Source organism: Pelecanus crispus, chromosome 11 (genome assembly GCF_030463565.1).
Source record: "Pelecanus crispus isolate bPelCri1 chromosome 11, bPelCri1.pri, whole genome shotgun sequence".
In the NCBI taxonomy this organism is placed as follows: domain Eukaryota; kingdom Metazoa; phylum Chordata; class Aves; order Pelecaniformes; family Pelecanidae; genus Pelecanus; species Pelecanus crispus.
Genome location: NC_134653.1, coordinates 14,260,082 through 14,287,555, shown reverse-complemented (window position 1 = coordinate 14,287,555; position 27,474 = coordinate 14,260,082). Strand labels below are relative to the sequence as shown.

The 27,474-nt window shown below is 38.6% G+C and overlaps 1 protein-coding gene across 5 annotated transcripts in view; it reads right to left on the bottom strand.

Annotated features, from left to right (window-relative positions):
* Nucleotides 1-3,834: 3,834 nt before the first annotated feature.
* The window catches only part of USP7 (ubiquitin specific peptidase 7), a 77,058-nt gene continuing 53,418 nt past the window's right edge, over nt 3,835-27,474 (bottom strand). For 2 of the 5 annotated variants that reach the window (XM_075718221.1, XM_075718220.1), the window contains 20 exons: nt 26,906-27,015; nt 25,913-26,069; nt 24,663-24,807; nt 23,939-24,069; nt 22,729-22,863; nt 22,440-22,541; nt 21,651-21,756; nt 21,172-21,264; nt 19,967-20,034; nt 18,614-18,714; nt 17,068-17,221; nt 15,622-15,689; nt 14,371-14,479; nt 14,198-14,275; nt 13,708-13,808; nt 13,249-13,348; nt 12,301-12,420; nt 10,883-10,954; nt 9,881-9,971; nt 3,835-7,060 (listed from right to left, as the gene is read on the bottom strand). In XM_075718221.1, coding sequence (XP_075574336.1) covers nt 6,954-7,060; nt 9,881-9,971; nt 10,883-10,954; nt 12,301-12,420; nt 13,249-13,348; nt 13,708-13,808; nt 14,198-14,275; nt 14,371-14,479; nt 15,622-15,689; nt 17,068-17,221; nt 18,614-18,714; nt 19,967-20,034; nt 21,172-21,264; nt 21,651-21,756; nt 22,440-22,541; nt 22,729-22,863; nt 23,939-24,069; nt 24,663-24,807; nt 25,913-26,069; nt 26,906-27,015 — 2,148 coding nt within the window. In that variant the 3' untranslated portion in view covers nt 3,835-6,953. Of the gene's footprint in view, nt 7,061-8,505; nt 8,564-9,880; nt 9,972-10,882; nt 10,955-12,300; nt 12,421-13,248; nt 13,349-13,707; nt 13,809-14,197; nt 14,298-14,370; nt 14,480-15,621; nt 15,690-17,067; nt 17,222-18,613; nt 18,715-19,966; nt 20,035-21,171; nt 21,265-21,650; nt 21,757-22,439; nt 22,542-22,728; nt 22,864-23,938; nt 24,070-24,662; nt 24,808-25,912; nt 26,070-26,905; nt 27,016-27,474 lie in introns of those variants that run through there. The other 3 variants (XM_075718223.1, XM_075718222.1, XM_075718224.1) reach the window with 3 other exon arrangements.

Here is a 27,474-nt window from a genome sequence, read left to right as displayed (position 1 = left end):
GACACCCGAGCAGTGGGCAGGCAGACAGACAGGCAGACACCCGAGCAGCGGGCAGGCAGACAGGCAGACACCTGAACAGCGGGCAGACACCCGAACAGCGGGCAGACAGACAGACACCCGAGCAGCGGGCAGACAGACACCTGAGCAGCAGGCAGACAGACACCTGAGCAGTGGGCAGGCAGACAGACACCCGAGCAGCGGGCAGACAGACACCCGAACAGCCGGCAGACAGATACCTGAGCAGTGGGCAGACAGACAGACACCCGAGCAGTGGGCAGACACCCGAACAGCGGGCAGACACCCGAGCAGCGGGCAGACAGACAGACACCCGAGCAGTGGGCAGACACCCGAACAGCGGGCAGGCAGACACTAGAACAGCAGGCAGACAGACAGACACCCGAGCAGTGGGCAGACACCCGAGCAGCGGGCAGACAGACAGACAGACACCCGAGCAACGGGCAGGCAGACAGACAGACACCCGAGCAGCAGGCAGACAGGCAGACACCCGAGCAGCGGGCAGACAGACAGACACCCGAACAGCGGGCAGACAGACAGACACCCGAGCAGCGGGCAGACAGACAGACAGACACCCGAGCAGCGGGCAGACAGACAGACACCCGAACAGCGGGCAGACAGGCAGACACCCGAGCAGCGGGCAGACAGACAGACAGACACCCGAGCAGCGGGCAGACAGACAGACAGACACCCGAGCAGCAGGCAGACAGGCAGACACCCGAGCAGCGGGCAGACAGACAGACACCCGAACAGCGGGCAGACAGACAGACACCCGAACAGCCGGCAGACAGGCAGACAGACACCCGAGCAGCGGGCAGACAGACAGACAGACACCCGAGCAGCGGGAGGCCCCAGGGCGGCACAGCCAGGGCCGGCGCTGCCGCAGGCCGCAGGCGGCGGGGGAGCGGCCGCGCTGCCGGAGCCGGCCCGCGCTGCTCTCGCGGGGCCCGCACAGGACGCGTCCGGCTGCGGCGAGCAGCAGGCAGCCCAGAGCCCTGAGCAGTGTCTCTTCTGAAACAGCGCGCCGTGCACCCTTCCCGACGGTTTTTAGGCAAAATCGCGACCAAGGGACGCTGGAGCAGTGCAAGAGGCCCAACGCCTCCCGGCCGCGGCTCCTCCTCCCGCCGGGCCGCCCCGCAGGGACACGGGCGGCGGCCGCCGTGCAGCGCCGGGGCTCTCCGGGCGGTGGCACTGCTACAAACGAGATGGCCGCTCCAAGGGGCAGCTGAGGGTCAACTGCTTTCGGCTGGGGTACAGTCAGTTTTCTTCCTAGTAGCAGGCATAGTGCAGTGGTTTGGATTTAGGATGAGAAGAATGCTGATAACACACTGATGTGTTAGTTGTTGCTGAGTACTGCTCATGCTAGTCAAGGACTTTTCAGCTTCCCATGCTCTGCCAGGGGCACAAGAAACTGGGAGGGGGCACAGCCAGGATAGTTGATCCAAACTGCCCAAAGGGCTATTCCATACCATATGACGTCATGCTCAGTATAGAAACTGGCGGGGGTTGGCCCAGGGAGCAGCGATCGCTGCTCGGGAACTGTCTGGGTATCGGTCAGCGGGTGGTGAGCAATTGCATTGTGCATCACTTGCTTTGTATATTATCATCATCATTATTATATTATTATCATTACTATTTTACTTTATTTCAATTATTAAACTGCTCTTATCTCAACCCAGGAGTGTTTCTCACTCTTACTCCTCCGATTCTCTCCCCCATCCCATGGGGGCAGGGGGAGTGAGCGAGCGGCCGCGTGGTGCTCAGTTGCTGGCTGGGGCTAAACCACGACAGAGGGCTATGGAGCGCTGTGGGTGTGAAGGCGGCAATAGAAGGGAGTTCCAGAAACGGCATTCCCCGCTGCCCAGTCATCTTAAACTACGTGGAGCTCGCTGAATTACAAATAGCGTCTATTTGGCTAGTAGCGTATTTTAAAATGGCATTAGCTAAAGTAGGCTGGACATCTGCACGGTCTTTGCTTCACAGAGTACAAGAAATGCAGTCTTTAGTCTAAAGACTGGAGTTTCTGTAGTCTATAAGACACGAAAAAAGTGCACTTGCATCCAAGTAAGTAAAAACTGCTAAGCAACTCTTTTCCAGGCAAACCAAACCAATGCATAGAGCTGGATACGTTTGCGCTAGAGCAGCAGGCTGACCTTTCCGCCTGGTAGACACCACAAACTGAGAAAGACACATTGCCCTGCTGAAGAGAACGGCAAAACCAAGAGATACCATTGAAGAAAACTGTTGTAGTAGCAGAGCAGAAACTGTTTTTAGAGCAAGCACACTCTGATCCGGCCTTCCACAGATCTTGAGCTGTAATGCCCAAACTGATGCTGATGAACATGGCTGCACCTGAACTGGAATTTAGTGCCAGAAGAATTCCCATGTAACAAACCCTTTCACTGGCCCTCCTCAGGACCTAAGCACTGCAGGTGCTCAAAGTAAGGCACTCCGAAACAAACTGTCCATTATCTGTGTTTGAATTATTTTTCTATTTTATATATTTAGATGCTCACAGCCTCTAAGAGGAGTACAGGCATGGTAGTGCAATGTCTCAAGTGAGGTATTTCTATAAAGGAGCTTTTACGACGACTCCGTGGCCCTGCAGGAAGCCCAGAGCCAACATCTCCCAGCCTTCTGAACCCAGCGCTGCAACGAAGGCAATTCCCAGAGCAGCTGCCCCGGCTTTCACTCGGTACCAAGGTCAGTAACTCTCCATCCTCTGGTGACCCAACCCACTTCGGCCTAATGGGCAACAACACGACGATTAAATCCGCAAGCAGCCAAGTAGATGTCAGACCAACAGGTTTTGTACCCTTTCACACATTTTAAAATGTTATGGTTTTTCTCTATTTTAAAATGTGGCTGTGAAACAGCAAGCTTTGCTTTGAAGTAGTGGTAAATAACACATCGAGCCAGTAACATTTGGGAGGAAAGGTGCAAAAAAATAAAAACACATGAATATATACATAAAGAAATTTATATGCATGATTTAAGATGTGCAGGAGACATTTAACAGAAGTAGTTAGAACATTTTTTACACCAATATTTGGAGGCACAATAGTTTACACACATATTCCATAAAAAAATAAAGGCTTCCAGCTACAGCCTGGTGGTTTGCAAATTTAATTTCCTGCCCTTCTTGGTACACAGCTAACTTCAACATCACCTGGGACAGAACTTAAGTCGGGCACAGATTTGAAGCCAGATTCGGGTATATCACACATGAACATTTTCCCCTTTTTCTGACCCTAAAGACCAGACTGTTTTAAAAGCTAACAATAAATGACACCACGCTGCTCACCACACCAAATGACACTGTCCACCTCAATATCCAAATGCTTGTTTAGTTCCTCTGAAAAAAAGCAAGGAGAGTTCAAAACCTGGAAATTGCCACGTAAGTCAGCATTTACCTTCTGGCCAGCTCTCCTACACTATGAATATCATTCTTGACACACAATTTGGCTGAATTTTGCAAAATTTACCTCTTTGATCTAACCAAAATCACCCTGGCTTCTGAGCAAACCATAAGCTCTCACTCCCAATCTGTTCTAAAATGAGTGGACAAGACACCAATCCAGTGTTTATCCTAGTCTATTTTATTTACATTATATACAGTTCCTACAGAAAACGATTTCTCACAAAGGATATTAAATAGCAAAAACACAGCGTAGCTTAGATCTGGGCACCAACGCCTGCAGCCAGCACAGAGCCCGCAGGACAGGCTGATCCAAGCTCCAGCGGGAGGCCAGCGGGATGCTGGTGTGCCAGCTCCGGAGGGGCAGCAGCTGAGGTAGATCCAGTACGCGGGAGGCACTGCACGTCCTGCAGTACGACATCGGCCCGATCCCTCCGACGCGTCTTGCAGCAGCACAGATTTGTCCTGGTGTTGCTAAGCAAGCCTTCTTGTATAAAGGGTGTTTTTGCTGGCTGTCACTCTCTAGTCGGCAACTATTTCACTGGTGTGATTTGCCTAGATTTCACAGAACGCTTATGCAATCCTTTAGGATAAAAGGCACTATGTAAATCTACAGGAACAACGCTTGCTATTTTCATAGGGAGAATTCAGATGGGCCATTAACATCATGTTGCTCTGATCCTGTGTACCATGAAATTACATCCTTATTGCTTAACACTTATATTATCGTTAACTTAATTTCATGCGTTCACTGTCTATTATCCAGATAATACCAAAATCAGAATAAGGAATGGAAAGCATGGTAATTTTGAAGACTGTATTCTTGTAAATGTTTAGAATGAACTAAACAAAGATACTGCACCTGAGAAAAACCCCTGTCTTCCTCTTCATAGGTGTGTGTTCCTCCACATTTGAATAACAAGTTACTTGTTCTCCAAAAAAAATTTCATAAATACACTTCAGTTATTGAAGACAGTGCATACGGAATGCCTTAAAGTATCATCTTTTCAAAACTAGTGTTGGAACAGCACAAATACTGAAGCATGTAAAGACTAGTCATCTAAAAATCAAAAAGGCACCCAAAATTTACTTTGTTAGCGGTATTTTCTTCTGAAATAGGAAGTATTGTGTTTTCTTACGATATTCCCTAAAAGCTGCCAACATCTCAAATTAATGTGAAAACTTAGTGACATTCAGATACAAGCTCAATTTTATATCAGTCTACCTTAGAGTCACAAAATGTGATTAGGGCTTACTACTGCTGACCAGAGTCTCTGATTTTACAGAAATATTTTGAATACAAACCCTGACATTTCATAAAAGCCTGTAGGGACAATCCAAGTACTAGTAAAAACACCACTCGGACGGTGGTGTAAATTCTCAGTTTGATGCAAACACAAATCAAAGGAAAGCTTTATCCACTTAAGGCATGCCATTTAAGCACTTCCCTCTACCTGTAACCTACGCACTCCGATGACAAAACAAACTAGTTTGCCTTGATTGGAAATAAGACAGTTAAAAGCACTGCAAGATATAAATTAAAAAGAAATCCAAACATACCTAAAACTTGAGCGATTAATTAAAGCTAAAAGAATGAAATAGGTCTTAAAATTTAATTTAAAAATACTTGCTGGTGTTTTCAGTAATCCATCTCAGGAAAAAAGTATGAAGGCCATCACATGTACACAACCCCTACTAAATATTTATTGATACGTCTGAGAAAGGGAAGCTTCTAAGCACTTTCTGTTTTCATTATGAATACAGGGAACATGTTACGGTGGGAATCTGTTACTCTATTAAGAGAGCTTACCTTTAGAGACTCCAGATTTCACTTTACACCATTTATAATATTTGACTTAAGAATCTGGACCACAGAATTTTGTACAGGCAGGCAGAGTCAAGTCTACCACAAAGACTCTACTACAAGCTTTACAAACAAACTAGTAAAATAATTTTTCCATTTGTCTTAATTGTACATGGCTCCTTCCCAGAAAATCTTTTATTTGTTAAGCTCAAATGTAACTAGTTAGGAGGTAAAAAAACAAAACCAAAACCCCCCTCCAAAACCCAAAACAATTGAACAGAAAACCCCACAAATTTCCCCCAAAACAACAAATATGAGGGTTATACAGTTGTCAACACTTAAGAAAAAACCCACACCTTTAGCAAAACCTCACAAATGAAAACATTTCCCAATGTTTTTCTATTTTCCAAGGAGAGGAGAAATCTTCTTCAATGTCCATGTCATCACTCACCGAAGAAAAATTTTATAGAAAATTTTATTCAACATACAACATTTTCCAGCAAAAAAAGGCAATATACAGGAAGAGTTGTTGTACACTGCGGCTACAGAAACAAAATAAAATACTGGAAAAGAATGTAAAATTAAGTGTGAATTGCTGATTCTATCTTTACTGCACTCAAAACTAGACACGCGGCTGGCATTAGCTCCAAAATAAAAGGAAGCAGTCTGGGGACTGAAATAAAACTACACACAATGAATATCAACATCAGTGAAATTCACTTGCAGACTCACCCAACAAAATTAACCTCCAAGTGTTAAATTGTACATGTTCATTCATTAAATATACAATTTCATTTTTTCTTTTTTTTCTTCTTTTTTCTTTTTTTTTCCTCCTTTTTTATACAAAGTCAACAGCTTACTAAACACTAGTGAGCATGCCCTCTGTGCTAAAAGGCTATCTTGTGTTTTCCCCATCTCTTCCCATGTTAACTAAATTTATGATATTTATAATCCTTTCACTTGCTTTTGCCAACTTTTGAGTGTCATTCTATTTGCCAGAAGATGGCATAATAAATTGCAATGGTATTTTTGAAAATTTAATAAAAGACCCAAATATCTCTTTTTAGGACTCAGGGCATCCATTTGGCAAAACGGGATGCAAAGTAGTGACTAAATTAAACGAAAACTAGTTTATTAAAAAAGATTCTATGCAGCTGGAGGAGACAAAAATCCCGAATAAGTGCCAACAATGTACACAATGAAGTAGAGATTGCTATTTATTGATCATGTGAGTTTCTTGCATTTACAAATGCACAAAAATGTCATTTAAAGTATAACTGAAGGAAATAAATCTGATGTGAGCCTAAACATAAGACTTACTAGCTGCAGTGATGGTGAACACCACACCGGGAAGGGCAGCCAGCCAGCTTATGCCATCTATAAACGTACTACAGACAAATATTTTGCCAATGTCAACTGTTCTACTAAACTCTTCCCTCATTATGCTGACAATTGCCTTGCATTACGTTTACCATAAAATAACTCTCATTGGCATCCAAGCTTTATAAAAACACCTTCATTTTGCTCAAAAAGGGCAGTCAATAATACAGAGAAGCCAAACTGAACAGCCTCAACAAAATAAAATTAACATCAGCAGCAAATCCTCTTGCTGAAGACTTCAGATATAGTGCACGTGTACCAAAGTTCTACAGTTGTTAAAAAGGTGCACACACACACTTATTTTTGTCCCTTGCCTTGACAATCTGGTTAAGTAAGTCAGTTATGGATTTTAATAGCTTTTTCAAGGTAAGTGTAGCGACTTCTCTTTGGGGCTTTATTGAAATGGTCAAGCCCTAGCCATGGCCTTGGATGAGACATGTTGCCTAGAAAAGAAGAGAGAAAAAAAATAATGAAGTTTTAAGACTAAATTGGAAAGCTTCCTTTACATGAACTACTCCTGTGTGCCCTGTTCACACTTTGCTAGGAATCACAGGGTATGGAAGAGGACTACAGAACAGTCCTACAGTCCACAGCCAACCAGGCGTCTTTCCTGACCACTGCTTTCCTTCCCATAATACATTTTACAGCTGCTTCTGGATCAGGTAGCTGGTTTTTCTCTTCTTCAGTCACTTACAGGAGTTCACAGCAGTGAAGTAGGTGCTAAAGCAAGAAAGCTACTGTTATAATTTATGGCCACAGGCACAAAGTACCAGCTTTCAAAGTGCTGAGCCTGTTTGAAACAGGAAGGCATCCATCATCTAAATATGACAACCTATAGTATTTGCCATGTTATAAGTTATCTTTGCTGTATTGTTATTCTTATCACATGGTTTAGGTGGGAATATTTGTTAAATACATGTAAAATGCAAATAATCCATTAATTAAGAAATCATGTAACTGACCTCTTGTTTATTTTCTGAGAAAAAAAAATTTAGTCATATTTAGATTGTAAAGAAAACATACAGATTTTTTCACTTGTTCGACCCAGTATGGTTTTATCTACCGCTAGTTTTCATGAAAAACCACAGTCCACACACTTCTTGCAAATGAGAGAAATTATCTTTTAAAATGTCCTCCATGCAGAGCATCAGATGTTCTTTGAAGTGAAATGATAAAGGCAGAAACTAAATAGCCCCCCAGCAAGAAAAGCACACTCCTACATTCAAAGCCATCAACTGCAACCACTAAAAGCATGAAACAGTTGACCTTTTTGGTTGCCTGCATCTGCATTTTTGGATATATTTTCTTCAATCAAAATTATTTGTCCTTTGTTTGACATAATGGTCAATATCAAATATAAGAGAGAACTGCCAATCTTGCTGAGATCAGTTGAATGTCTTTTAAAGAAAGAAATGAAGTCCTACACCGTTAGCACCACCACAATCATTGCTAGAAAGCAGAGCGACACTATTGGCATCAGCTATGTCAATCAAATTAGAGAATGCCAAAGCTTTGGTTCAATCAGTTGAGCACGTGTTAAAATTTTGTATTTGTAGAAATGCCTGAGCCCCATACCTTGAAATACTACTTAGATAAGAAAGCATTATTAGAGCATCATATTATCACCCCATGGGAGAATTTCAGGGGGGGGAATGAATTCTAACAAAGTGTATTACATCAAAGGGGCAACTTCCCGTGAACTCTCAAATTAAAAGCCTTTAATCTCACATTCCCCCCAACTCCTACAAACAGTTCAAGTTCTCCCTTTTCCAATTTCTGCCATGTTCTGTACTTTTGACCTAGTTACCTGGTTAGTCTTTCGCGTTGTTTTGGCAAGATTGGCTCTGCTTTGCTCAGAAAGTCCGACAGTTCGTTTCAGACTATTGCCTTCCCCTTCCCGGCCCCAGAAAGATGACTCTCAGAATAAAATCAGGACTCTGCCTGCTCTGAGCACACAAGAGAGAGTTTATCTGTCCATGGAGAAACATCCACCTCCGAGTTTGTCATCCAGAGACCCCTCCAGTGACACACTTCTCTGCTCACAGATGATTTGTGCAGATGCAGGCATTCTAAGTTTTGGCAAGTCCCCTCATATTCACAACCGTGAGCCATAAACCTGGCTGTAAACCTGGCTGTGTAACATACCACAATGAGAGGACTCTTTGCTAGGTTCCTGAAAAGGACTCATTAATGGTATCAGTCTAACTGTCTCTGCATTTTGAAATAAATGGACAGTTACAGGATTTCTTTGCATAAATCGAGAACACAGCTTGAAAAAATACCTGAGAAAGTTTGGCCCTAGCACAACCTGCCAACACAAACCAGCTCATAATTGGCAGAAAAATACAACTGCAGAGAGCAAGTTGTCCTCAGTCTCATTTCTACCAGAGAACATCACAAAAAGGAACACTCAGCTAAGCTAGGGGAAAAGCCCCCAATGAATTCAGGGCTTTCAACAGAGCCCTGGCTGCAGATTCAAACGTGCCATTCCCAGCTGAAACTCTCAAAAGGTGACTGTGGTGGAACTGCTGGAGGATTAACCTGCTTTCTTCTATGTGTAAATTCCTCAGAGAAAAGAGCTTTAAATATCAGTCAAGTAAACAAGATGGTAGACCATCCACAGGCAAATTCAGAACAGAGCTGCATTTGTAGCTTGGTGAATCACCTCTTAGGAAAATAAAATCTAAACAGCATTCTATTCATGTATGTAATATTCTTGTTAGATACTTCAGATTCATTGAAGCTATCAAGAACAAACAAGAAGCGCCTTCAATGAATATGAAAATTCAAATACCTCTTTGCAGCACACTTAAAATAAGAATCTTATGAGAATGCACCTTAATATTTTTTAGGAATAACACAAGCACATACTCCAATAACAATGTGAGAATCAAATGCAGAAGTGAGCAGGCTGTCAATACAGATACGGTGCAACCAATGTTGTAACTCTTTTCTGTAAAGTATGTTATACTGATATTTGATCTATCTGGTCACTCAAATACAAACTTTTACTCACAAGGAAACAGATTATTTAGTTATTTATGTGCCTGTAAATTACATATTCTCAGACTAACATAGACACTTAACAGTGTTAAGTGTGCACACAAGTGTATATAAATACTTGCTTAGTTACTACATATAATGTATTTCGTGTACAAAGAACAATCTCTTTCTACATCCTGAGTTAAGGATAATCACATTATAACAACTGGCAGAGCAACTTCAGCAGGTCAAAAGAATAGTCAGGTTGTCTAACAACTCACCAGGTTGGGGCTCAAAATCTTTCAAGTTCACTTCATACTCATCTTCATTGAGATATTGGTGTCGGCCCATCATTACAATTGCAAATTTAAACTATGAAAATGAAATAAAAAACCTGGTAAGGTACCACATTAAAATAAAGCCTTCGAGTCTAATTTCATAGTCTAACTCGCAGCTGGTTATGAGTGGTATTTTTCACGGGTTGATAAAGGCCAATCCTATTTAAAATCTTCATCAACAACCTCAACAATGGGATAAAATGAATGCTCAGGAAATCATGAGACTGCATCTGGAATACTGTGTCCAGGTTCAGGCCCTGCAGGGAAAAAGAGATGGCAACAAACTGCAGCAAGTGCAGCAATAGTCCAGTAAGACAGGTAGGGGGCTGGAGTCCATGGCATACAAGAAGCTAAGGGAAATAGGTTTGTTTAGCCCAGAGAAGAAAAGGCTACCAGGGGCATCTAGCCTTCCACTGACTGAAAATTGTTACACAGAAGCAGACTCTTCTCAAGAACTGCACAGCAAAAGGACAAGAGGCAACCATCACCAGTTGCAAAATGAAAAATTCTGATTACACGTAAGGAAAAGAAGTGTCTTCACAATGGTAGTGGTGATGCTCTAAAATACAGTGTCCAGAATGAGGCAGAATTCCCATCCTTGGGAGCTTTTGAATTGCAGTTAGGTAAAAACCTGAGCAACCTGACTTAACTTCAAGCTAGTTCTGCTCTGAGCAGGAACCTGAAGTGGGTGGCCTCTAGAGGTCCTGCATCACCTAAACTTTTCTAGCTTACTTTAATGTTTTCCCAAGTATCTCTTTTGGTGCAGGACAGAAATACTACTCCTACACACCCTACCTTATTATTCTCAGAAAAAGCATTAAGTCAAGCAACTGTTCTATTGATCAAAATCTACACTTATCTCAGATCTGTGGTGTTCCGAGTTCTTAAAATAAACTCATTTGGGGTCTCTAATCAGCAATAAAAACTCTCCCAACTTCCCATTACCTTTTCGAATTCTTTTTCTTGTATGTCCAGCATTGTCTGAATCCGCTTCATAACCTCTCTGAAGTGTTCGCCCTAATAATTAGAATAATATTTTTAATGTCAAAAAAATCTAGGGAAAAAAGGGGGTGCTGTTAATGTTTCCTGCTTCAAGCTTCATTGAAATACATTGCCTTAATCTCTCAGTTATTTACAAAATTACACAAGCGTCAACATCATCCACTACAATATAGAATAAAAACATACAACTTGCTATAAATTCAGCAACTGTAAGTCTTATGGATTCATCATTATGCAAACTGTCCCATAAATGGACCAAGCACTGCTAGTGGTATGTGCAAGTCAGGTTGAAGTTAAGAAACAAAGTTAGAAAATTAGCAGCAGAATAGGAATTTTGGGGGAAAAAATTTACACATCCTTCCTAAGCATATTACTTTTTTAAAACCTCTACACCTGTGATGTTCCCCCTCAGTTAGCAGCTTTTTGTAGTATGTTTCTGCATGCTGTGTATGCAAACTGCCAAAAAAAGTGATGGATACCATCTACTTAAAAAAAAATCAGTAATATGATCATAGGCCAGGGAAATGCAGTGCAAATGGTTTCCTCCAGAAATCAACATACAGGTTTTACTCTACATTGATTAAAAATATGGAAATATAGTAAAACTCTATGGGATGCAGAGATGGGGACATATTTCTCGTTCCAAAACTTTTAGAAAAGTAGGTAATTTTCATAGAAACTAACATACATGAACCTGAAAAATTTAGAAGAAAATAGCTAATTGCCCCCAGAAATACACTTTGACATTAAAAGAATTAGAGTGGCATTCAGTTGGAGCAGGACCACATAAAAACTTAAGAATTTAAAGTAGGCTTTCAAAATTAGCTTTCACTCTTGTATTAACTTCCAGCCGTAGAAGATAAAGTACATCAAATCAGAGAAGTTATGAAATGCAGTCATCTTAGAAAATGTTCAAGAAAGCAAACTCATTTTTCATAATCGTGTCTCAGTAAGAAGCCAAGCAACCATGGCCTAGCCACTTTTGCCAACAAGTTTGCATTGCAATTACTAAAGTGGTATTAGGAATAGGATTCTAGTTTGTTGGGGGACTTGTGTGTATGTCTGTCTGTCTGCAGGGGGGCTAGTATTGCTTTGATAGTATTTCAAGTCCCTGGCTGATCCCGAGTGCCTACTTTCTAGATATTGCACAGGCTCACTGAAACACTAAACGATCTGTAAATGCAAAAGAGAACTGAGGTGGTAAATGATTTAACCGTAAAAAGGCATATATGGGGCAGCACCTTTTATCCAGGAGCAGTATTTTCCTATACACTTTTTATACTAATCAATTTCTTTGACAGTACATTAAGAAATCATCATCAATATAATCCCATGGGTAGTAAAAGGAAGGTATGCTGTACCTGGTGTATCCTCAGCAAGAATGGAATTCCAAATGTCCCAAAAACCTCTTTGTGGAAATGTGCCACTGTGATAAGCATCTCGTTTTCTTTATCTATATCTACCTGGTCCAGAGGAATTTCCTAGATCCAGACATAAAATTATGACTGCAATCAGCTAAAAATTCCCCAAAAAGTAACTACAAGCATAATTGATGTACTGTTACTGATGTAAAACAAGGTCTATTTAAAAACAATTAAAAGAACCATGCTGTTCGACAGTCTTTTTACAAGAGTCATTCATCCCTGGCATGACAGCATTTCAGCTTCCCCTACTCAGTAAATATTCTCCTGGCTTCCCCAAATGGCTTTTTTGACATGAAATCTTCTATCAGCTATAGTAGTAGCTGATAGGAATATCACAGGCGTCTTGTCGTCTCCTCATTACAGTTTACATGGAAACTTTTTTTTTTTTTTTAAATTTCTGATCTGAGGCAAGTTGACAGATTTGCATGATGAAATGTTTAGAAAAATCACATGGTAAGTATCAAAATTGGGCTCAAGAAGCTCAAACTTAACAGAAAAGGAAACAAAATCTTCCAGAATACTTAAGCTTAGAGTATCAAAGTGGGTTCAATGCATAAACATTTACATCATGAGTCCTCAAACCAACCTTGGAATTATTGCTAGGGCAGCAAATGTTCTATGGACAAGCCCTTAGCAAGTCTTCATGTATTGTTATAATAAACATACATAAAAATTTAAAGAATGAAATCATTACGGGGAAGCAGATGGAACAAAGGAAAAATTTTAGAAGGATTATCTTTAAAAATACATATATATTATCATGTAATTTGGCTTGCTGCAAGTATCACAGTATTTGAAAATCAGAATCTAGAAAGAGAGAGCTACCACTTGAGAGAGTTTCTTCTCTCAAAGTAAAGTTTTAAAGTTTCTTAAAGTAATATTTACCTCTATTCGAAACGTTCGACTTGTTGCAGGTGACAAACACTCTAACAGCTCATCTTCCTGATGGACACCGATTATTTTGTAACTTACAATTTCTAGCAGCCTTAAAAACAAGTAGACAGGAAAAGCATTAAAAAAATAATAATAAAAAAATCATCAATGCAACAGCATGAAATGCTTGGAAACAATTATTAAATTGTGAGTTTACAAATGCAATTGATGAAAGTTATGCATCTCAGGGATGTAACTTCATGAAATATGAAATAAATAATTACATAAGATTTATATTCTTAGTTAATAGGAACTCTCTTAACAATGTGAATCTGGAAGCTTTTTATTTTTAACACAGTAGCAGACTTCATTTGATAATAATCGTTCCCACAGTATTTTAAATTCTACGGAGACTTTTCTGCATAAAATCCACATGATCACATAAAACAAAACAAAATCTTCCAGCTTTACCTTAATTTCCCTGAACCTTTTTCAGAGAGTTCTACAACTTTTTTACATTCTTCTAACAGGTCCCGCACACACCCATGCTTATCTGGATATACTGTTATTTCCTACAGAATTTGAAACAGAAAAATCATTAGAAAACCTGAAAATGTCAACAACCATATTAAAGCACAGAATACACTGGATTCTTCTCTTCATCAAAAATTCATCTTTAAAAGACAACAATTACTAAAGTGAACATCTATTTTATCTTCAAATTTTTTGTTTGTACAGTTTGTACAGACTGGTACAATTTTTCTAAATTTATTTTTTATGGGTTTTTGGTGATTGGGGGTTGGTTTTTTTGCTTGTTTGGTTGGTTTTTTTACATAAGGCACAACTTTGTTCTAATTTTGCGTTCTTCAGGAACAACAGTGCATGAACAGCACAATAATCACAGCCATACCAGCTTTGACATAGAAATTATAGCAAGCATATAACAACCAGCCTCACTCACCTCTTCCCTAAACTGGCTATTTAGCCATATGCATTTAAAACTTCTTCTGTTTTCAAAATCAGTTATTTTCATTTTGAGCTTAAGGAAGAAAAGAAAAACACTTTAGGCATACTTTGTATAGTGCAGAATTATTTTTTTTTTAATTCACACCAATAAAAACAAAAGAGTCTTACCTGTTGATAGTAAAGTTTTTTAGGTTGCCTAGGCTTGAAGAACTGCAGAAGATCTCTTAAAGTACCTTCATAATTATGTCTAAGAGGATTACCAGGGCCATCCCTATAACTACACAAGGAAAAAGATAAACATAAATATCTCTTTACAATCCACCACTACTCAGTAAATCAAAGTACCAAGTACATTTTTACTCCTGGCTTCCAGTTTCATATAATTGCTAGCACAGCCTAAGCGGCACTATATTCAGTGCTTCAGTGATTTTTAAAAACAGGTGAGCGCATGGGAACAGAAATACTATTCACCGTGTGTGTTAACTCTCTTGGACGTTTAGAAGCCTGCCTTTAATGCTGCTGGGTGGCAGGCATACATTCCTCTGAAACTGCTAGTATAGCAGCACATGCTTTAGATTGTGAAAAGTTAATTTGTGGAGGCATATGACACAGCAAATTCCAGAGTGACCACAGCACTGTAAACTATGAAGAGCTACTCAAATTACAACAGGCTCATTGATGATGAAAGAAGATACCTACAGGTTAATAAAAAGCAATCTACATTTACATGAATACAAAAAGATGATGTAATTTTTTTCTGTGCATTATTCCTGCAGCATATACATGTAACTACTAATATGCTGTTTTCTGCTATAGTTCTATACAGATTCAAATCAAGTTTTACACAACTGTGCCTGAGAACACCACTTTAATGCGAAATGCCCCTTTTAGCAGCTGTGAACTTGTTAGATCATCACCATCTTCATAAAACCTCATTTGCAGACTTTGGGGCAGGGGGTGGGGGGAATCAGTGAAGTAACTCCTGCATTTAAACCTGTAAAATCAGCAAAAATCCTGCTTTTATGTGCACTTGTTTCTGCTCTCCTCCATTCTAGAAATCTGCCTTCACTGAAACAGCACTTACATTAGCTTAATAATTTGTCCCATACAGTAAGGCTTTGAAGTAATTAATGATTTTAGAAATTTAAACACCCTTTAAAATGCACCTTTTTTCAATGACATTTACTAGAACTCTTCTAAAATGTGCAATTCTTTGAGGCTCTAGAGCCAGCCATTGCAATACTTAAAACTATGCAATTTGCTGTGCATGCCAGAACACTAACATTTTACTGGTAAAGGATTAGTGAATTAGTTTAATACCTGGAAAAAGCTACAAACTAACTACTATACATATCTATATTTGGGCTAATTATTTTAAAGATTAGTTTAGACACAGAACACTAAGGAAATTCATCTTACCCTTGGGACTTGAAAAACTGTAATAGCATCGGATCCGTATTAAGTCTTTGCGCAACTGTCTTTGCAACCTGCAAATAAATAAATAAAATTTTTGGTGAGTTCCGAATTATTTCAGACAGTTATGACATTGCTCTACAATCACACAGTCATTCATTACACATCAGGAACATTATGCTACTGAAATTCTGAGAGACACCCACTGTGTATACTTCCAAAGCAAAATAAGCTAGTATCTTTTGCTCCTGAACAGTTGACATGGAATAAGATACACTAGGGAAAAAAAAAAGAAAAAAAAAAGAAAAAAAAAGAAAAGAAAAAAAAAAGGAAACTGTCTGATTTATTACAATTAATCACTATCCCCAAAAGGCCATAAAGTCTAAAATAATAGTTCCTCTTTTGTTTTTTTTTTTTTTGTTTGTTTGTTTGTTTTTTGTTGGTTTGGGGTTTTTTTTTAATTATAGTATTATTGGGGAACTAAGCAAGATGTGCTCTTTGAACATTCCCACTGTTCTTTAATTCACTCCAAGGAAGTCAGCTTGCTGGGTAATAACACCACATTATTCCCATCATTATATTTCATGTCACTGCCTCACAAAAAGCATGGGGATCCTCTGTCTATTTTTCCCTTACCAAAATAAACTATAGAGAACTTACACACTTCAAGTAAAAATGAAATAAGAGAAAGCGAATTGCTGAAAAGCAGACTATGAGAACTGCAGCTAAAGTCATCCCTGACTTCCCCTGTATAAGCAGGTGCTCAAAGTTCCTGCCTTTGGTGACAGAAACTTGTCTGTTTTTAAGTGATCTTTTTGACACTGACAAAAGCAACTGCAGGAGAACTGCAGGGAGCCAAATCTACTCAGGCTCTTAAGAGATCAAACCAACTTTATTTTAATTTTTTTTTTTTTTTTAAAAGTTACATTGTCCAGTTTTCCTCTTCTAAACACTCCCTGGCCACCCTTTATGAACACAACAGGTTTGACCTGTTAGTGCCACTGAGCGTTAAACAGCATTGTGTGAAGGAAGTAATACAGTTGCGTCTACAAAATGAATACTGTTGGTGATATTACAAGCAGAAAATAGGTATCACTAGATTCCCAAGGTATTTTTCTTTTAACAGCTAAATAAGTCGAGCAAGTTTTACATGTCACTTAGAAAGCAAACGCATGATTTCATTAGAATATTATTTCCCTGACAGAGCAGAATAGCATATCAAGAAAGAATCCTGTTGTCAAATAACTCGTGATTAATAAAACTGGGTTGGTTTAGAGTATTTTCTTCCCACAAGCATTAGTGGCTTCCTTAAATTTTTCATTACTACAATGCAAAATTGTACAAGAACAGATCTACTCTTTTCTAAAAATAAGTATAATATGCTTGGCAACTAACACAGAAGTTACTTTCAGAACAAAGAAGCAAAAGCAGAGAAACAAATAGGACACATGCCTGAAAGTAATTCATCCTATTGGATAAAGTAACAACAAAGCCTGGGTCATTGGGGATGGTTTTATCACAGAAAATGACATCCACACGATGATAGAGGTCTCGGAAGTATTCTTTTGCTGTTGGTAGCTCACTGTTGTCATTTTCTGGGTCATCCCTACAAGAGCAAACAAATGATAACACTGTTACATATCACATTGTTAAACAAACAAGCAGTTAGGGCTTTTAAAAACATGTTCTACATTAAGTCAGCACAGTTGAGAGATACAGAAATAAAGTTTAGAAACGTTTTTAAAGAGCCACCACTCCTACACAGTAGAGCTAATACAGTCAGTAGTAACCCACACCCCTGAGTATTTTTGTGCAGTGCAAGGGCAAACGCACTCGCACGCTGTGCTCGCTCATTTGGCAATCTGGCAATACTCTGATCCCAGTTGCTTCACAGCAGCACTCTAGCAGTAGCCTTCCCTCCCTCCCACCCTGGAACATTACTGTGTGTCTGTATTAACACTGCCACAGCTTTCCGTATACTCCGGTATTAACTGCTTTGCACAGAGGCCAGATGTACACAGCACTCCTTGAACCACAGAAACAAAACAGTTGGCACAGATGCTGGTTTGGGTCACTACTGACTGGTACCCCTATCTTCTCAGCAGAGAAATAGCACCAGGGTACAAGCTGTGCACTTACCCAGGAGTCAGCAGCCAGCCAAAGGTGCATAACACCAACTGGGTCAACAGGGAATGCGAGTTCCAAGGCATGACATGAGAAATACATTCATCTCACATAATCTGGGGTAAGAGTGCTGAAGATAGACTAGCTGGCTTCCACCCACTGTCAGCCCATGGAGAGAAACAGAGCAACACAGTTGGGTGTGACCATCAGGAGTGAGAGCATAGAAATGCTGATTTATAGCCCTGACAAGCTTATGAAAGATCCCTTTAACGGATACAAGATGCAGGAGTTCTCCTTTTGCCTTGGAGAAAACTCCAGTTGAAGCACCAGTACACCTATGAGCTGCACATGCTCAGGCAAATCGTGAGCATCTCGCCACCATGGACCAATATGGAACTTACTGTAAGCATGAGTAAAAGGAAAAAAGGGAAAGCAGTTTAGTTTAGTTCTAGGATGAAAAGAGCTCCAAGCCAAGAGCCTTGTACAGTGGGAATGGTACAGAGCCCAAGATGTGTAATGCTGGTAGGCTCTTCAGTGTCTGAGTTACAGTGGCTCCAAGTAAAAAGCTGCAGAACTCAGACGCATTGCCAAACCCCATTCTTTGGTAATATTAAGACCTATTTTATGTTATTAGTTTTCTAGACTAGGATGAAACCTTCTTTCCCTTATATCATGTGGCACATGATAATTAAAATACGACTGATATTTTTTAATTTCCCCTTTGAATAAACAAATAAGAACTGCTGAGAACATGTCTAATGTTGGAAAATTACACTTTTGCTCTTGTTAAAAATGCTAAGTTAAAGGAAGTTCTGCTTTCAAAGTGAACCAGGTGATTTAATTGCAATGATAAGCGGGCCCTTAAAATACATACTTCTGAAACACTATGATGTCGCCATCCATGAGTTCATCGAGAGCTTTATCAAGAGATACATCATAGTCTTGAATCCTTTCTGTTAAATTGGGTTTAACTTCCTACAATAAAGAACAAAAATTGTTGATCACAGAATAAACAAAAGTCAAAAATAAAGGTCACAACAGTAAAGAAATCATCTGATAAGGTAACTTGTATCTTCTTTCAAATGAAACAAATGGATTTGTACATATATGTAAATTAAACGTATCTGCACTTTAGCTAAGATTACATCTAATTGCTATTGATAAAGCTGGCTGCTCATTTTTACCTTTGGAGTCTCACTCAAGTTATCTTAATTTTCAAAAGTATTTTATCATTCAGCATTATCTTGTTAGCACTGAAAAGTTTCCAAAATACAGAGACTAATTTTCTACTGATGCAGCTTCCAGGAAACTTGGCGAACACTGATTTCTGCACTATTAAAATCAGTGAGCATACTTTCCTACAGCAATTCCCTTGTCTTTTTTAAAAAAACAAACGAAAAAACCCACTACCACCACCCCCAAAGCCATATTAAAAATGCATATATTCTAAAATATCTATATGCATATTATGTATTTATACTTGTAGGTTGACCTTGTAGGATAAAAGCACCCATCCAAACAAACTGGAATCAAACTGCAACCCTGACCCTCACAGAGTAGAAGTAGCTGACAGTTCTTGCTTTTTAGCATGGAAGTGTGTGTGCTCCCCTGGAACCACCAGTGAGAGCAGCATCACTGCTAACAAAAATCGCAATTAAAAAAACCGATTCCTTGTTCTTACTATAGCAAGGACTTTGCCTTGGCAAGATCTGGATCTTCAGCACTCAATAAATACAGCAGTTATAAAGATTTACTATTTCTGTATTTGGGCAGAAACATGTTAGCAGACTAAGTATTTTGTTTGCCGACTTCTAACCTAGGGAAGGAAGGAGAAGATGCAACATTTTCTCAACTCTGCTGTCTAAGGGGGGCACTGACAATACAATGGCCAATCATGTTAGCAGCATTAGCTCCTCTAACACTGTGACTCAGAGGATATGCACAGATTTAGCACAGCAAAGCTGCTCATGTAGGACTTCATGTAGAGATTTTTTGTTTTTAAAGCCTCACACTTCTAGTTGTTTAATTTTAAATCTGTTTTGAAGTTAACTATCTGCTGATACTCTCTTGCAGCACTGTAGACTTCAAAGCTCCAGTTACGGAGTGCTTACAATTTATAAATTACCATTGTTATAAGCAACTTTTTTTTTGACTAATAAATCTTGTTTTTCTTTAGTTATAGCACAAAAAAAGACAAAAATTATACAAAAAGTCTATCAATCCAAACCTCATAGAGGATAAGGTTAGTTTCTTGTGGAAATCCTGCTCTCTCACACATAACTGGAAGCAAGTCACCTATTGGAAAAGAAAAGGAATGTGAAACGCATTGCACTAACTGCTAGCAAGACCTCCTGCAAAAAGAAGAGAACCTATTTTTCTACCCTGGATAAATAGTTTTAAAATGCCTAAGAAAGCGAGCCTTCCAGATTAAAGCTTCCCTTATTGGCATTCAACCCAGAGATAGACTTTAAGGTTTCCTTCCACTTTTCACAACAAAACATGTGCAAGGCCATCCAAGATCAAAGAGATGAAACAACACTGTTCCTTCCCCAGAGAAAAATGTTGATCTCTTTACCAAAGAAAAAGGACAGCTAAAATACAAAATTAGTAGAAAGCATGTACAAGGAAATGGGCTCAAGCTGCGCCAGGGGAGGTTTAGATTGGATATTAGGAAAAATGTCTTCACGGAAAGGGTAGTCGAGCATTGGAACAGGCTGCCCAGAGAGGTGGTGGAGTCCCCATTCCTGGAAGTGTTCAAAAAACGGGTAGATGTGGCACTCTGGGACATGGTTTAGTCTAGTCTACCCTTGATTGGTTTAGTGTGGACTTGGTAGTGTAGGATAATGGTTGGACTGGATGATCTTAAAGGTCTTTTCCAACCTAAATGATTCTGTGATTCTATTCTATGATTCTAAGTTAACAAAAGGAGACATTCAAAATGACAAATCAACCCATGTGAAAACCAAGGCTCACACCCAATTCAGTCTAAGTAGCTGCTCTCAGGCTACCATAGAGAAAAGGTGTACCAGAGTTATTTCAAAAGCTATTGCAGAAGTACATTCCACAAAAAAACTTGAAATAGAAGGGGAAAAAAAACCCCAAACTGGGGAGCAATATCAAATCACAAAGCTTTACAGCAAGTCTGAAACAGCTGTTTATGTTCAGCAACACCTGGTGAATACAGCAAGCCTGTAACAAAAAAATTAACTGATAGCCATCAGTGTATTAAGGCAACACTCCCAGCCTTGCAGAAAGTTTCATTGATACAACGTGGGGAAGAAAACTATCAGGTGTTGTGAGAAATCAGAATTTCTTTCTGTGGCCTACCTTTGGTTTCAGTGATAAAACTAATATTAAAAGAAAAAAAGTTAGGTAATCTATTGTCTTTTAAAAATTTCAGTTATAACAATGAAATTGAATTTTAGAACTCACGTATTTTACAGGATATAGGTGTGTAGATATGTCCACAATAATTCAAACTCCGAGTCTTCGGATCATACATCTTCAGAAACAACATCACATCATCTACAAATTAAGAAACAAGATTTAATTTTAAGTAAGGCTTGGGGGGGGGGGAAGAATCCCCTAGATATTTTTCTTTAAACAGTAACAAAGATGTGTCTGATTTATGAATTTGACTAATGCCCTTAAAATATTCTTGAACACTAAATTTTTATAAATCAGCTTTCTTATATATAAAAATTTATTCAGGGATTCTAAAAACATGTGAATCGCCTTACACTTGAAGATAAATGAGGGGAAAACTGCATGAGAAAAAAAACTAATTTCAGCACTGCAGTTTGACGGGTACATCAATGTCATCATTGAAAAAGAGAGAGCATAATGTTTTCTGAGATATACCCAAAATAAAAGTATTTTGTATTTACTCAAGTTTTAGCATATATGCTTACGATCTTTATCAAACTTGGGTAATGTTGCTCCAGTAGCAGCCATCTCTGGATCCACCGTTTCCAAAAATATTGTCCATGGATTTTCATTGTCACTGAGCTCAATCATCTATGTAGAAAGATGTGGAAGAAGAAAAAAAGTCTCTGGAGAATACAGTATAAACTGATATCTGTATTTTCATCAGATACAAGAACTTTATTACATTCTATGAGTGGGAGAATTAATTTTTAGTTGTGTTAATGATGAGAAGTTTATGAAATTTATTAAGAGAAACAATGACAGATCTAAAAACACAAAAGAAGTTTTAATGAAGCACAAGTTATAGGTTTTATTTAAAACAGACCTATTTCTTTTTCATTTAAAAAAATATACCTACAGCTATCTTTATTATGGCAAGAAAATCACTTTAGAAGTAACAAGACAGTGAAACCAATCACTGGTTTTTGCGGTATTTAGACACAATGTTTTACATTTTAAGCAACACATTTATTTCATTAAATCCAGAGGTTTTGCCCAAATAACGGAGGACTTAAAAAGACATTTCTGTTTGAAATCTAACATAAAAATCATGATCATGATTTTTTCATGGAAGAAAAACCATGCACCACACTCGTCTCTCCTGTCCAAATCAATCCACTAAATCTCAGGTCTTCTCACATACCAAACTTTACCAGATACAGGTTAAATTAAACCCCTGAAAAATCTGATGTCCCAAACTTGCAGATTCTTAAAGAGAACTAAAAATCACGGGTGATGTACAGATATAATGTCCTCTACCAATGAGTACTTACCGTTTTATTGCCATCTGCTTCATTATCTAACATTGCAGGTCTCTTTGTCCCATTACTTCTAGCTTGCATTGGCCATAATCTGATTTGATCCTGGGGAAACCCCTAAAATAAATAAAAATTGTGACAGGAAACAAAACAAAACGCTAAGATACTTTTATTAAACCCAAACAGTTCTTCTGTTTTAAAAGGTCTAAATTATGACTCTTGGCAATACTTGGAGAAGACCAAGACTGTGAAACAACCATAATGTAATAAAATACATACAGATATTCAGCTACAGAAAACTTACCATCGTTTGAGAGAGATTTTGAACAAATTCTGTAAGCGTGGAGTTTTTTAATACTTTGAAAACAGTGTATTTCACTTTTTCTTCATCGTACATATCATTGCCTTGGTGACCACAGAACTGATCCTCTGCCACTATCTGAAAAATTACGTTTAAAGGTTACTATTCATATTAACTCAGCAGCACAACACAGTATCTTCTCACGATGCTTTACTATGCAATGTCACTGGCTCGCTGCTAACACTATGTGTGTTCTCATGAAGAAAATTTGCAAGTATACAGATTATAATGAAATTAAAAAACTGTGATTGATAGTCAAATCAGTGTAAGTAATTAAAGTACACTAATTCTTACAAATCCCGAACAATTAAAAACCAGTTGCGCTTAGATCCCAATCTTGGAAACGTGCTCTAACATTCTTGGCACTTAAAAAAGGGCTACATAATTATTTTACTTGGTGTAATGCAAGGAGGCTGGCCTAAAATGTTTCCTATATCTCCCACAGCTCCCATGCATTCTTTGTTAACAGAAAGACAAATGGTGCAACTCTGCCAGTCTCTCCACTGAAAAAAGCTCTAGTGTAAATGCAGTGTAAAACAAGCTGAACTTCACAGATATCTCCACTTATGAACACCAAAAAGAAGATGCAAGGAAACATGGAGGCAAAAGGAAAATGGGTTCTATTTTCTTCTGCCAGATGGGCTCTGGAAAGAGCCATAAACAGGGTTCCTTAAGGCAATTCGTAACAATCTAGTCCATCTGGCTTTTCCAAAAAGATAATTACAAATATAAGCACTCTCTCCTTCTGCTTCCACTTGATGAGCTCAGTTTGGCAGCAGTCCAGGCTTGCAGCCTATGGCTAGATACATTCTAATTTTAGAAAATAATTCCTGGAGGAGATAAAAGTGCAGTGGCAGGGCAGCCATTTAAAATAACCTGGTCCTCTTCCTTTCACCTGAACTTACTATTTTTACTTGCAAGCACATAACTTCTAGAGAAAACAGAAATGTCTGCAACATACAGTACTGTTTGTTCCATTAGGATTCGCTGCACGTGTAAATATACTTACAAGCACTAAAATTGTAATTTCACTTCAAAGTCTACTTCCAAACACAAATCCAAAAAACTGAAAATCAAGGTTTGTCTTGGGTGGCTCAACATTCTGAATTCTAATGGTAAGTTAGTTGCAACTTGCTATGTTTCAAACGCTGACCTGCACTTGCATATAGAGGTGAGCTTCCTGCCTCTCCTTCCTCTTCTGAGCTTCTATCCTTTTCTCTTCTTGTAGCCTTTCTACAAGTTGTTGAGGAATATCATGGTCTGTGACAGGCTGCAAAACTTCACCTACAAAGCAGATTTTGTGATGTCATTTCAAGATTTACATCGAACAGTTTTCTTCATACACGCTTGACTTTCCTCTGATTTGAAGTCAAAACCAGCTTTTTTTATCTTGTAATTAATAACATGGTTTGATATCATCATGTTTTGGCAAAAGAAGCATTTCCATCCTGAGCCAAAATGCACTACTTCCATGAAATATGTATCAGACTTCTGAATTAAATATTCATTTTCAGGATTAAAAAAAATATTTACCACCACTCAATTTTTTAAGTATACATATATGTACATATTTATAATCAATTGTATCCAGCTTCCATCATTGAAGTTAGCGCACTAATTTTTCCATTCTATAACAAGGCTAAAGCACTCTGCAGATACACAGTCTTGCCTTACTGTGCTAAGACAAGACAACACAGGATTAGCACATACTTTCCAAAAGTTAGACAAAGGCTGGTTGACCCCACAGAATCTATAAATTCCAACTATAACCAACAAAGCCCCTTTGTATAGGAAGACCGTCAACAATTCAGAAGTAAAATACAGCTGTAAATCCCCATATGTTAATCTAACTTGGAACACATGTAGAGTATACATACTTAATTTTGATTCCCTGATGTAAACCAACATGTATGCATTTGTACAGTGCCGTACAGATAAGTCATCATCATGACCTCCATAGTTGTGTTCAATCGCTTCTTCCTTTGTACATCTTGATACAACATCGTCATCAAATTTACACCACTAGAGAGAAAATTTTATATAAATGTAATTGTACACACAAAAACATGCTCCTGAATGATAAATTAGTCCTATTTCTGGCATGTCTTTCAGCTCTTTGAAGTAACTAAAATTTCCTCTTCAAGCAGCATGATTTAAAAAAAAAAAAAAAAAATCTAGTTCAGTATAATTTGTGCTACCTGCTACTTGCACTCAGCATAAGGAAGGCCATAAATACCAAACCTTTACTGAAATATTTGAACATTTTACAGTGAATATCAAAAGCCAAATAATTATTCAAAGAACTAAGACTGTTATTCAAAATCTAACATTTCTATATGAATTTCAGAAAATTTACCTCATTTGTTGTAAAATAAAATAAAAACCAGTGATGCACAAGATATCTAGTAATTAAATGTACATTTAAAGTAATTTACAGCAAATTTTAAATTAAAACAATAAAGCCAATGAAGACAGACAGACAAATAGCAACAAATTCACAGCAAAATCTGACTTCTACTTTTACTGTGAACAGTCACGTACACACAAAATGAAGCAACTCAAGGGAAGATGCACCTGACCTATAAATGTCCAATCCAGTCAAGTCACCTAAACCTGTAACAGTGGGACTTGCAAAGATATTGAACTTCTGAGTCACAGAAATGTGTGAAACATTAATATCTGCTTCAGCATAAAGTCAGCCTAAAAAAATGCTGGATAAAATTTGATGGCAGAAGAACTTCAACACATATACACACACAACTGAAGAGATTCCCTTAGTTAAAAGTCTTTTGCCAAAAGCCAACAGCAGAGATGAAACTGCTCCTCTGAAGAAGGCAAGCCTCCAAATGCAGGCTCCTCCCTAAAGAGCAAAAACTAGATATGAGTGCTGTTGGTTTTTCATTTTGTAAATACAAAGTAAGTTTCCCAGATAGGTTAGAATAGGCATCAAATGAAAAAGTATCAAGCCAAGAACTACATGGACAAGTCAAATCCCTGTTTGATAAAGTGAGCGTGCCAGCACGCTCTTCTGTTAGGGAACAAAAATTCCAAAGATTTGTTCACTATGAAAACTGCAAGTATATATTTGCAAGACACAAATATGTTTTAGATGCTTTTCAATACTCACTTTGCCATCCCCCTTTGGATTTAAGTAAACAACATAATGTCCGCCATGGTTATCTCCACTGTGTACTAGAACTGCATGAAGAATGTAATTGGCAGGATCTTTAGGATCTGTTTTTTGCAAAAATTCATCTAGTGGCAACTGTTCAGGAAACTCAAACCTAGTTTTGAAAAGAATTAAGACAGCTGTATTTGTAGTGAAGACAGACACATGCTATTATACAGGACATCAATACTTACTCCTAAAACAAGTTACAAAAATTGAACAAGTTATTGTTACAATGCCAGGATATATTGCATACAATGCCAGATTTTATACTGTTTTAATATGGAATAAAAAATAATCTTCATATGCACCTGAGAAAAAAACATGCCCTCAATAACATGGGTAAGAGCACTTTACTGAAATAGTGCTGCTTTGGATTCACTGTGCCAAAGGAAAAGCTCAAAACTTGTTATTTTCTAATACACAAATACAGCTTTTCTAGTACAGGTGCCACTGGACTGGAACATTATTTTGGAATGTCTTTCAACTGCTGCAGTCTCACCTTCTTGGTGAGACTGAGATTGCTGCAATACAGATTTAGTTTACAACCAATAATGTATCTCCTTGAGAAATTATCAGCCTTTGCTTACAATGAGTGGGCATGGAAATAGCTGGAGGGAAAGCAGAGGACTATTTATTCATCCTACTCACTCTTGTGGCAGCCTATGGGAATGTACCAACTTTCCACAGATGGCACAAATAATGTTCCACAAAGCATTAAAAGACACGTTCACTTGTTTCATATCCAAAACAACAGCCACAAACAACTATTTAAGTATTCAATTTATCATTCAGATCCTTAATATTCAATCACTGCACCTTTCGGGGACCTCTAACATGCCAGTGCACACACCTTCCTCTTGAAGTCGATTTGAAAATACGATTTTGGCAAATTATTTTTGATAAAATACATGAACAGATCCAACTTCTACAATGAAAAAAAACCCTTACCTATCATTTATCTTGATGTTTTGGTCAGTCTGAGGATCATACATAAATCTCATGAGCTGTAGATGTAATACTGGTGGCAATGTTAGGAACTTCACACCTTTCTCTGCCTCCTAGACATTTTAAAGGAAATAGAGGGTTGAAATTGCAAGATTTTTAGCAACTCAAACTACTTGTTTGTTGCAGACACCCTTGCTATGGACTTTTATTTTATAGGCTGGACAACACAATGTGCACCAAAGAACGTTCGGAACTGGGGTGGAAGTTAACTGTCTTAATGCTGCACCAACCTTCCCGTGAGCTACTCCAATAACACTTACAAGAACCCAGTTCATTCAAATTTAGGCCATTCATACAAGCACCTGTGAACATCTCACTACATTAAGAGCAAGTTACCTGTACAAATAAAACCAAAAGAGAACATGGAGGAGAAAACTCGTTTTTGACCAATTAAGAATTTCATGCTCACTGTATTCTGCCAACATACATTGGCTACCATGCTGTACCTTCCTAAGAACAGCTGAAGAATATATAGACATTACTCACAAAAACTGGTATATGGAAGCTGCAAA